This window comes from Arachis stenosperma, chromosome 3 (assembly GCF_014773155.1).
Source record: "Arachis stenosperma cultivar V10309 chromosome 3, arast.V10309.gnm1.PFL2, whole genome shotgun sequence".
Lineage (NCBI taxonomy): Eukaryota > Viridiplantae > Streptophyta > Magnoliopsida > Fabales > Fabaceae > Arachis > Arachis stenosperma.
The window spans coordinates 36,924,868-36,936,328 of record NC_080379.1 but is presented as its reverse complement, the minus strand read 5'-3'; the positions used below and the strand labels follow the sequence as shown (position 1 = coordinate 36,936,328).

Below are 11,461 nucleotides of genomic sequence, written 5' to 3'. Positions count from 1 at the left end.
TAAAAATAAAAAGAAAATCGCAAATGACAATACATTTATCTGTTATCTTTTTCATCACATTAGAGTTTCCGCCTAATGATACAAAAAAAGGGCTCTGCGCTTTAGTTTCACGGCTCCCGAGTTAAAAAGATATAGGAAGCAAGTTTAATGAAAATGTTGGTTACATTTTACAACATAGATAAATCATCCTAACGTGTATAACTTCAATGAGGGAAACAACACGGTTGGTGATCGAGATGCACTTATTTGGACCGGCCTTCATCAAGAAAATTCCTCATTTTTGGTAATCAATTAATCATCGTCCATGGACCTGTGCCTGCCAGTATCAGGCTCAGGCTCAGGCTCAGGCTCAGGCTCAGGCTCAGGCTCAGGCTCTCCAACCATGCGTGTCCTTTTGCGTCCAAACCATGGTCAGGTTTGTCACATAACCCACACCATACAGGTTAGCCACATTTCGACACCAAAAATATGTGCCACCTCTATAGTTTGGCAGTTCATGTTTTACATTTTATCTGTATATACAGTGTACAATTAATGTATAGGTAGTATGGGTACAAAATCAGATACTGAAGTACAAATCATATCAAACCCTACAGGTTCGTTCCATTTTCAACATCAAACACTAAGCATGGTTGGCTTGCCAGGGTCTCTAATTTTTCAAAAAGATCAGGCTGAACGGATAGATATCTTCCCATGGTCAAACTAGATTCAATTCTGCCGGATAATTATGATGGCCAAAAGTTCAGTACATTCTAGCTGCTCATCCACCTCCTTTTTCGGGCAGGTCGCTCTTGTTTGACCTCGGACTCAACTGGGTTTTCACTGTTGGCAGTAGGCAGTGGTTCACTCTCTAGCTTCTTGATAGCCAGGGCCTCTTTTTCGCTTGGCATTGGAAGCTTGAACCTCTCACTTCGCTTCTTCAACCTCTCAACTGTGTCAAGGTGTCGATCCTGTCTGTCCCCCAATTGTTTTGCATCAGCATCCTTACACTCCAAGTCTACAGATTCCCTCCCTTCAGTGGACAAGAGATGGTTGTCAATATCCATTGCTTTAGAAGATTCATCCACAGGTTTTCTAGCTTCAGAGGACCCATCTTTATTATTCTTATCAATCTCTTTGAACTGCAAAGAGGATTTGCTGCTAATGCTGAAATCTCTTTCCTTATGGCTTGTCCACCGCTCCAATTTAGAACGTCCTCTATGAGAATCTTGATGTTCATCATCTGAGGAAATGTCTTCCCGGTGCTTTCTGGGCAGGCGATGCGCTGGAACTTCATGCTCAGCATGTTCTTCATCACCAGAGCCTTTCAAGCCCTTCACAACCAGAAACAAACTACAATATGAAACAGAACAAAATACCCTATGATAATAAAACATTTGCAAGAGCAAGCAGGCAGAGCACCAAACGCAGAGCAGCCCATGAACATTTCTTAATCCAGAGGAATGGGGGCCAGGCTATGGCAAAATGCGGTAAAAATAGAATTCCAAGGCTTGCTAAGAACGATGAAGCACATTTTGTGGAAACAAAAACAATTCATCTTCGCAGTGAACACGGTGCATGCTACCAGTAACAAGACATCCCTATCACAGCAGATGAGTTCAACTACATAATGACACCATTGGACTGGACTATTATAAAATTTAGATCAAATATAAAAGATGATTTGAAAAAATTTGCTTTCATTGCTGACTTGCTAATATATCAGGTTCAATTACCCATGAAAAGTAGGACAGTGAGAATGGTTACCAGGCTCGGCAAAATAATATCAAGGTTTCTTTCAAATGCCAATCACTTGGACGATATTTCCATGCAATCAAATTGATGTTAGTCACATCAATAACGTCTCAATCAAGACACCACAGATGAACACTAGAATTAGAATACCATATAATCTTAAAAGATGGCTTCCACAAAGCAGTATGTTAGAAACTCTTATCCAAACTTTTTAAGATATAGCAAACCTTGGCGCACACATGTTTAATTTAACATCCAACTACATTCAATTCCAGTCTTCAAAGTTGGAAACCCTAAATGGATGGGAAAAAATATGGGTTATATCTTCTACCTTTGCCCAACACAAAGTTAGGGAAAGCTGAGTCATAAAAATCGTAGTATACTAGTAATTAGTTATTCATGCTTCTGCAGAGTCATTTAAATGAACCAACAATTCATATATCAGGCAATCAAATTTGCATTTTATTTGGGGGATCCAATTAGAGAGAATTTGAAGATTCATGTGCAGGCTTGCATACCTTCTCGCTGGCTGGACCACTTTGATTTTCCTGATTTCTCTTGGGCAAGCCTAAACTATTAGGATCGCTAATTTCAGGTTCTTTGCTTTTGCGTGATCCCTCTTTATGCTTTCTATCATGAACTCTCTGGTTATCACTGCGACCATTTGATCTTTCCTGCCTAGATCGCCTTTCCTCACTACTATATTGACCACGAGTGTAAGCATCATCGCGCCCCTTATGACGGGCACTTTCATCCTGAACTCGATCCCTCTTCTTCAGTTGGTCACCATGCCGCAATCCTTCTCTAGAATGGGGTTCTTTTTCAGAAACTTTATGTTCATCCTTAGCTCTAACCTGGCCAGCCCACACTTTAGCTTCAGATCCTCGTCCACTTCTTATAGAAGTTCGTCCTTCTTCTCTTTCACGCTTGGGTAGGTGTTCTTCATGTGGCTGTTTCATCCGATGCCACTCCTCCCTATCTCTCTGCCTATCATCCCTCTCCCTAAGTAGCAAAGTCTCATCTTTCGGCCTGGTAGCATATTGATCTTCAAGGTTATCTCTAGTTCTGTGTAGATCATCTCTCTTTCTAGGATCTAACACCACTTCTCTTTCTCGCCTTCGCCGACTGGAACTTTCTCTGTGGCCATGCAAAACTTCTTCCTTGTCAATATGCTCCCTCCTAAGATATTCTTCATCCTTCCTCCTCTTGCTATGGTGATCCTCCATGCCTTCATACCTAATCTTAAAGCCGTCATCTCTTTCCCTGTGTCTTGAGTCTCTTGACCCAACATCCTTATCATAAGGAACCCTGCAAGCACCATTATCTAACTGTTTTCTAAAATGAGCACTATCATCTTTGTCCCTTCTCTCATTTTCTCGAACCTTAGCCCTATCCCTCTTCCTAGGATCTTCATTTCTAACCCTTCTGCTATAGAGATCATCATCTCTTTGTGTCCAATCCATGTCAAAATTGTCCCTATCTTTTTTCCTGTCAAATTCATCAGTATTTGTCTGCAATAGATGAGAAGAACTAGGATGACGTTCCTTGTAAAGGTGTGATCCCTCTCTACCTTTATGCATGCGATTTCTTTCAGGTTCATGCTTTCCATCCTGCTCTCTCTTGTAGTGTCCCTGCTCATGTTCATCAGGCTGCTGTCGGATGCCATCCAGACGTGATGATCGTGAATCTTGAACTACTTCTTCCTCAAAGCCTTCACGCCGCTTTCGGTTATCCCTGCTGCTTGCTGATCTTGCTTTGCTGTTATCACTGCTTCTGGCAGCTTTTGAGTCCTCCCAATCGTCAACTTCGTCAGGCAAAGGTTGCTCAACCTCAGATGTTAATACTTGTCTCTTAGCCATCCCATCCGTGTGCATATCCATTTTACCTACTGTATTTAAACCAGTTTCCTCCTTTTCCAGTCCACCACGGCCATCAGCTGCCCCAGCATTCTCAAGTTCAATATCTTTATCCTCCACAGTGGCCTCCCGTGCATCCTTAGTGACAGGAGATGATACAAGTGCACTATGTCTCCCATCCATGCTTTCAGCTGACTCTTCTTTTTGATTGTCATCAGTTGCCAATTCTTGAACAGGGGTAATAGGGGGGGACTGGTCACGCACACTTCTTTGCGTCCACCTGTGAATGGTAATCAACGATGGTATTTATCAGTTACGGATGAAAATTACCATGGATATCAGGTTCAGACAAGAGTTTAACTGAATGCAAAATATATATTATGGTAAAATGTAAACAAGTCTGTGGCAACAACCGAGGTTTCAATTACTCCTATTCCACGGGTAATTAGCCAATGTATTTGTTGTTAGGGATTTATTTCATTTTCTTTTTCATTGTAATTTTGCCATTTAACGAACGGCTAGTAAACTTATCTTCAGTTTATTTATAGAGATGTACTAATGTTAATACAGACATAGTCATAGCGAATCCAACACATAATAACATACCTATCATTGATTTTCTTGCAATATCTACAAACTTAAAAACTTTTTGAATTTGTGCTCAAAAGCAGATATGTTGACATGTATAGGATTGAATCCAACTCCATAATATTAGTATTACTATTATTTTTACAGTCACTTAATATTCCAATGGCATCACTCTTTTTTTCAAGTTGAGGTTCAGCAAATCATAAAAGTATAGCATCTCTTCCTTCTCTTCATGTTAAGGTAAGCAAGTTTATTGATCTTATATTGAAAGTAAAATGAATAAATAATTTGTATTCATAGTTCAGATACGCACATTGTTGGTATCAATTTATTTTAGTCATAAAATAAAAAGTTTTCTGATATCATTTTAATTCAGATCTGTTTGTAGACTTATTTTGTAAATTTTAACATTAATTAGGTAAATAGTAAGTCTTACATTGCTTAAAAATATGGCCAAAATGTCATTCATAATATGGAGGTGGTGTAGTGCAGGGCAGTATTCTAAGATGTTATCAAAGCCTATTCTACAACTAATGCAGGCCAAATGCAAATCTCCAATTTGCAAACTTCACACTCTAGAAGTCCAATTACTCAGCCTCGGAGGGGTGTGTTAAATCCAATATTTTTTAGGGATAAATTATTTGCAGTATATGATTTTATAGAGTTAGAATCAATGGCAGCGGTGTCATTTTAAGTAAAATTACACCTTATAAAAATTATTTTCTATAGATTCAACCATTCAAATACAAGCACCTATCATGAAGATTATTTGTACCAAATTTTGTAAAAATCGAACATCAATAAAGCTATAATCTAACAACTCATTCATGCCCATTTTAAACTTTTCTAACTTTCTTGCCAATTTTGACCTATAAAAGGTATATCGAATGATTTTGGATTGGGGATCTACAATGAATAAGCTTCTAATGATGTAAGATTTATTCATTTGATTCTGACTCATAATATATATATATATATATATATATATATATATATATGGCTTTGCAGAATTTTTGTTTTTTATATAACAATTACGTTTCAAATTACAAAACTTTAAGATGACTAATGATATACATAGGATATCCACAATAAATAAATACACACAAAACACTACTGCCATAATTAACTCGAAAACAAAACAATTAATAATTTATTAAATAACTCTAAGCCGAGCAATGCAGCAATAGAAATACTAGTGATGTTGATAAACAGGAATTTAGGCAAGTAAACCAAATTATGTATGTAAGCTTGGTTAAGCAAGTATCTGCAAAAAAATGTATGTAAGGCTCTAAGCGCCTAACAGATGATGCACTACTTCGCATCTCTGGGTTGTTGCATTACATAATCATTACCTGAGAATCAGCTATTTTTTTCCTCCAAGAATTGATATCGTGAATATTTCTCATTAAAATCTCCACATTTTCAAACTGTGCTTCTCAACAACTCATTTATCCCTTTAATGACATACAAAATTAGTAAAAGCAACATCGGTGTAATCAATTGACAATCATAATCAGTCGTCCTAGTCATTGTTACCCTTTCAAGTCACAACAACACTTAAATATGAACCAACCAGTTATAGTGATATTTAAATCTCTGCTAGTAAGCAATGACATGTTGCACTCAATTTATACAGAAAAGATCAGCCGCATAAAATTTTAGCAAGAGCAACCAAGCCTCCATTATGGATTAAAGGTGGAGTTGCCATTCAGATAAAATATCAGGAAGTCTAAAATTTAACTAGCATTGGAGATTTTGGAAGTAAATCAAATGAAACGAAAATGATAGTCAGAAAATAAGCTCACAAGTTGACAAACAATTATTCATACAATCTAAACAATATTGCATACCTTTCCTCATGTGAGGAGGCAAAATTGCCACCATAGGGCCTGGGATTTTGGCCCTTAGAACAATAATTGTTTGGCTCTTCACGTGGGCAGAATGAATTTTCATCCCCATTGGGTATTTTAGTGGTACTGGAAGTCATGAATGGCATCCTTCTTCCTCCAAGCTCTTTCTTTTGACCATTATAATCCTGTGGAAAATTATCAAAGTACTCAGGCTCCAACCTTGGAATTTCATGTCTAACTACATGGCCTTCTCTGAAATCCTCTCTTGGGGGTTCTGTGCCATCTCCATCATCTTGTAGATCTTGTGCACCAATTCCAGTAGAGGAATCATCATCTTCTGCACCCTGTAAAACAATCTGTGCAGCAAACATGGTCAGATATTCAAGAAAGGATCATCGAACAACCTCAAGATGTCATATCTTTGTCTAAGAAAATCATGAAATACCTCAATGATTGCATCTGAATCACGGAGCCGAGGAGGACGGGTATCAATTGAAGGAAGACGTTCACCACAGCCACCTTCCACCTGAATTGCTCTACCAGTTGGCTGGAAGGAAATAAATTAATAAATTAATATTAGTATATTTAAAATAAAGAAAAAAAGAAGAAGACTTAGAGAAGGCCCCAGAATATGGCAGATGTTATTAACCAGAAGCAAGAAGCTAAGAAGAGAATGTAAAGCAGGTATTTGACATTTCTATAAAACCTGTAACTTAAGTGTTCTAAAAATATAGTGTAATGCAAAACAGTACTTATACAAAGACATACTAGTGGCGGTCGACCACGTCCAGAACCTTTAATAACATCAGTTTGTCCAACATCTGACTTAACAGAATTTGCATGTTCAACATGAGCATCATGTATACCAGTAGCTGCAGCCAACTCTGGGGGCAAATCGGGATCATATTCCTGAAGAAAATCAACTACATGATTAACTTCCGGAGAAACAAAGTGCACAAAAACCTTTCAGGAGTAAGAAATTAAATTTGATATACAATAGCACCTCTACCTGCTCTGTTCTACCACATTCATAAACACGAATCTTGCTTTGCATTGTAGACTCTAGGCGTAGTTGTTCCTAAAAAATCACACAAAGATCTTTTCATTCAACACTGAATTCTAGAGAATATAGAAAGAATTGATGAAATTACCAGCTGTTTGCAATAATCTTTCCAGCTATCTTCATTCAACCCAAAGTTGAAAAAATCTGACACATCAACATTCGGATATTTCCATGGTTTCTCCTCAAAGCTCTCAATGTCAACATCAAATATAGTCCTGGAAGTAATTGGCAGCTTTGAATAAGCAATATGGTGTAACAAAAAACAGACATTTAGTCATACATTCCGACAGAAAAATAAATATTAAAAATGAAAGATATAAAAAGCATCCTGTATAAGAGATGTGCTTTTTCAAAATTTACTTTTAAGATTTTAACTCAATAATTGAATAGTCTTTTAGCATACGCAACACACAATAATTTCTTTTGTGGGGGGGATAAAAGAAGAATTTCATTAAGATGACCAGAAGGATAATACGAATTTGGGGATAAGGGATCTCCTAAACTTAAACAAAAGCAAAAAGCAAAAGATTTATCTATAAACTACAGCTTTCCAATCTTTCAACATGATCAAGAGGGAAAGTACCCTATGAAGATCATAAGCTTTACACCAATTAGATGCTAGGCAACTAATTCTATACCATTGAACATCCTTGTCAGAAAATCTGTCATTGAATATGCGATCAATTATACTCCAACCAATTAGTCCAAATAGTGACAAAAACTGCACAAAGACACAAAAAGTTCCCGCTTTTCTACTATCAAACCCAACAAATCTAATCAATAGAATTTGGTCTAGCATTACAACGCACACCCAACATTCATCAAAGATGCTAAACAAATTGTTCCATATGAAAATAGCTATTCAGCAATGCAAAAAACAGAAGTGAATTTGACACTGAATTTCCACCACACATAAGACACATCTAGGGAGATAGCCTTATGTCACCTTCGAACCTACAACAAGCTGCCCATATAAAAGATTTGTCTAGATGGAAAGTAGTTGTGTTACAGGAGTAAGAAATTGGAAGAAGGATTTACAGCTAAAACTACCAGAGGAGTCAAGAGACCATATCCTTTTGTTAGGGTTAGAAGACAAAGAAAAATCATCAAGGAGACCTAAGAGAGCCAAAATTTTCAAAGGATCCCCTATTATTAAGGTTAGAAAAGAAATGGAAGTCCCAAGAGAATGCAAAACTCAATGATGATGGCAAACTCACTGAATTAATATAATTGCATGTTATATTCCTATTCAAATCACAACTACCTGCAAGTTGGACATGATCACATATATCCAAAATAAAGAAAAACCAGACGTATTGAAGCTATCCTCCTTAAACTCGTTAAATTATGTGTTTAGGTTTCCATTTTCCAAACATCTCTCTCCGGAGTAGCAGTCACCCTAAACATCTCAAAAAGTTCCTCCCGAAATCCGAATTACACAATTAATAACAGACACTTCAGATCTATCGTTTTGATATAGGACAAAATAAAATTTACTCCATGAAAAATTACTTGTGGGAAGGAAGTGTGAATTCTAGGCCACCACCAAAACCCCGCCCTGCTGCACTGTTGCCCCAACCTGGTAATCCAGAACCTGCAAGAAAACCCTTTTGCATTGCAGCAGCCCCTTTTACACCAGGGGGTCTCCAATCCCCCCTGCCACGACCAGCCATGTTAGCAAGCGGACGAATCGGACCAAGGGGCCCTCCAGGAGCAGAAGTGGTAACTCCGGGCATTGGTGCTGCACCAGGCCTGACATACTGTAGAACAATTTTATAAATAAAATAACATAAAGTAAATATAAAAATGGAAGGGGGAGAAAAAAATCATTATAATTTATAAATACTGCTAAGCTACAATTCATACTTTATTTATATGTAAACTGAATCTAAATCAAAAGTAAGATCAATCTGTCCCAGGAAAATATAGCATGGTTATTTTGTTAGCTTTAAGATCAAACAAGGGAGAATAAAGGTTAGCAAGAAGGACCAACCACTAAGGCAACAACAAGTATTTCGCGATCAACAATGATATTCTTGGATGTTAAAAACTTGTCATAGGAGAGCAAAGTTTTTGTTTTAAAAAAAGGTAGATGTTAGCCATGGTATTCTAAGAAATAGCATTCATGTGTTGATTAAAAAAATGAAAGGGGCCAACATATATGAGTATCTGAATATTCATATACTTTTGATGAAGAAGAAATTTCAAATAAAGCATTACCAAATGCACAGACATGTTTACACTTTTCTTTTCTTTTTTCTTTTAAAAGCATACACCACACATAAAAGCTTGGTCTTTCATCCCAAATCTCAGCTAATATACCACAAAAAACCTTAAAAGTGAATGCACTATAGAAAGCTGTACAAAGAATAAATACAATTTATTTCCGTAAGTGTAAGGCCGCCAACAAATTTTCATCAGGGAAGGCATTAGATATCGTTTTCCAAGGTAACAGGCGAACATGCAAGCTAACATGAATACTCATAATTCGCAGCAAATCAATATAAATTTCAACACAGCCACCAGAAATTTAATTACAGCACCATCATCAATGTTAGGTTGCGTAATATTTGCCAAAGCCATTTACCTTCTTTAGGAGTTATTCACAACAAAATAAGAAGGAAAACATAGTGCCAGCTAATTCCAACCATCAGATTTCATTTCATCAGCAAAAGAACTCCCATATCATACTGTAGAATTACAATGCAAAAACAAAATGTACATTGCAATTCCTCATATTATGAAGGGAAATAAGGGAACCTCAACACAAGTAATTGCTTTACAATCAGCACAACACACTGACCTTATACTGTGAATGGAATGGATGATAACCATGACCGCTATATCCAATTTTGAGTGGCGCAGCCACTCCAGTGCTGGATTTGGCCAACTCGGCGTCTTTCCTCTCGCCATCAGAAGGCAATGTGGCATTCTCGCCCCAGTCTTGCTCCTCCCCTCCGTGATTATCACCGTCTGCCACAATAACCAACCCGCCATCTTCATCTTCGTCGTCGTCATCGCCAACCATCCCACCCCTCTCCATTGCCATATGGCTGTTATCATTCAACACTATCTGCAAATCATCATCACTGTCACTATCCCAATCATCATCAGCACCGCCACCCTCGAGGCCTCCTTCCACCCTCCTCAAATCCTCACCACCATCTCCACCGCCGCTGCCACTGGTAGCATCAGCTAACAGACCCGGAATAACCGGCTCCGAACCAATATCCCCGCCGTCGTCATCCTCGATATCGAATTTCACATCCTTATCCATCAAATCATCGCCTTTTGTCCCAGCGTCCACACCGGATGCCAATTCCTTGCCGCGGTTCAAATCCAGAGAAACCCTTGGGGTGATTTCAGCATTGCCGCCATGGGGAACCCTAGCGTCTACGACTGGCTCCGGTGGCACGGCAGCGACGTCATCGCGGCCATCAATCATAAGGTCCGAAGAGCGATGAGTTGCAGGGGAATTCGAGTGGGAAGGGGCGTAGGGGATCTCGGGGGCGGTGAGATTGAGATCGATGGAAGGGGGTGCGGGTGCGGGTGCAGGTGCAGGGGAAGAGTGATGTGGTTGTGACGGTTGGGGCGCAGAGGATGAGGAAGTGAAGGGTTGGAGAACGTCAGTGTACAAATCTCCGAACTCATCGTCGTCTTCCATTGGAAAGAGACAAGAAAAGAAGAACGAACGAAAGAAAGTGGTTTGCGAAGAGAGATGTGCTTCGTTAAGGAGGGTTTTGAGGTTTGGCAACTGCAGCAGAAGCGGCTTCGATGGGTTAAGGACTTAAGGTGGTCGTTCTATGTTCTCTCTCAATTTTTGTTTTACCAATATGTTAGAGGGCTTGTTTTTAATAAATAAAAAAAATTCATATTTACCTTTTTGTTTAAGAAAAAGGATAAATAAGTTTCTGAATTTTTTATTTGTGAATATTTTACTCCTTCAAGAATGAAAAATATAAAATGAATTTTTACCATTCAAAAATACCGTACATATGGGTCCTTCAGTTCAATCTGTTTGGCCAAACATTACAGATTCAGATTACGTGGCGCTTATGTGGTATAGGAGTGGATACGGGTCGCCAAGATACTGTGAACGGGACTGACGTATTTTGTTGTAGAAAGTAATGGGACATATTAGTCTTTATGTACTAACATGATGACATTTCGCAAAACATTGTTCAACGATTCATATCAGATATGCCAAAAATGTCCATCAATCATAGACAATTACAGGAAGCTCTAGCACTTACGTTTTTCCTCCAAAAATACAACGCTTCGTCTCTGCCTTGTCGTCGTTGGTGTTCTATGAAGTAGTTCCAATGAAGCTTCGTTGTTCTACCTGTGTCCTCCATGGAGAGTAGTAACTA

At 38.4% G+C, this 11,461-nt stretch overlaps 1 protein-coding gene across 1 annotated transcript; it reads right to left on the bottom strand.

The window, feature by feature from the left end:
- LOC130968128 (FIP1[V]-like protein) lies at positions 1 to 10,862 on the bottom strand. Its single transcript, XM_057893222.1, has 9 exons — positions 9,895 to 10,862; positions 8,604 to 8,851; positions 7,180 to 7,306; positions 7,038 to 7,106; positions 6,797 to 6,937; positions 6,474 to 6,575; positions 6,029 to 6,384; positions 2,253 to 3,870; positions 1 to 1,313 (listed from the first exon to the last, which is right to left on the bottom strand). The coding sequence occupies exons 1-9, from the start codon at positions 10,753 to 10,755 to the stop codon at positions 753 to 755; spliced, it is 4,083 nt and encodes a 1,360-aa protein (XP_057749205.1). The 5' UTR covers positions 10,756 to 10,862; the 3' UTR covers positions 1 to 752.
- Positions 10,863 to 11,461: the final 599 nt, after the last annotated feature.

Excerpts from the sequence above, each read along its gene's own strand:
- LOC130968128 (XM_057893222.1), bottom strand. The coding sequence starts at position 10,755 with ATGGAAGACGACGATGAGTTCGGAGATTTGTACACTGACGTTCTCCAA. Across the intron at positions 6,385-6,473 it reads ATTCAGATGCAATCATTGAG|ATTGTTTTACAGGGTGCAGA; the intron begins GTATTTCATGAT and ends TTTGCTGCACAG. Across the intron at positions 3,871-6,028 it reads GCCTCCTCACATGAGGAAAG|GTGGACGCAAAGAAGTGTGC; the intron begins GTATGCAATATT and ends TACCATTCACAG.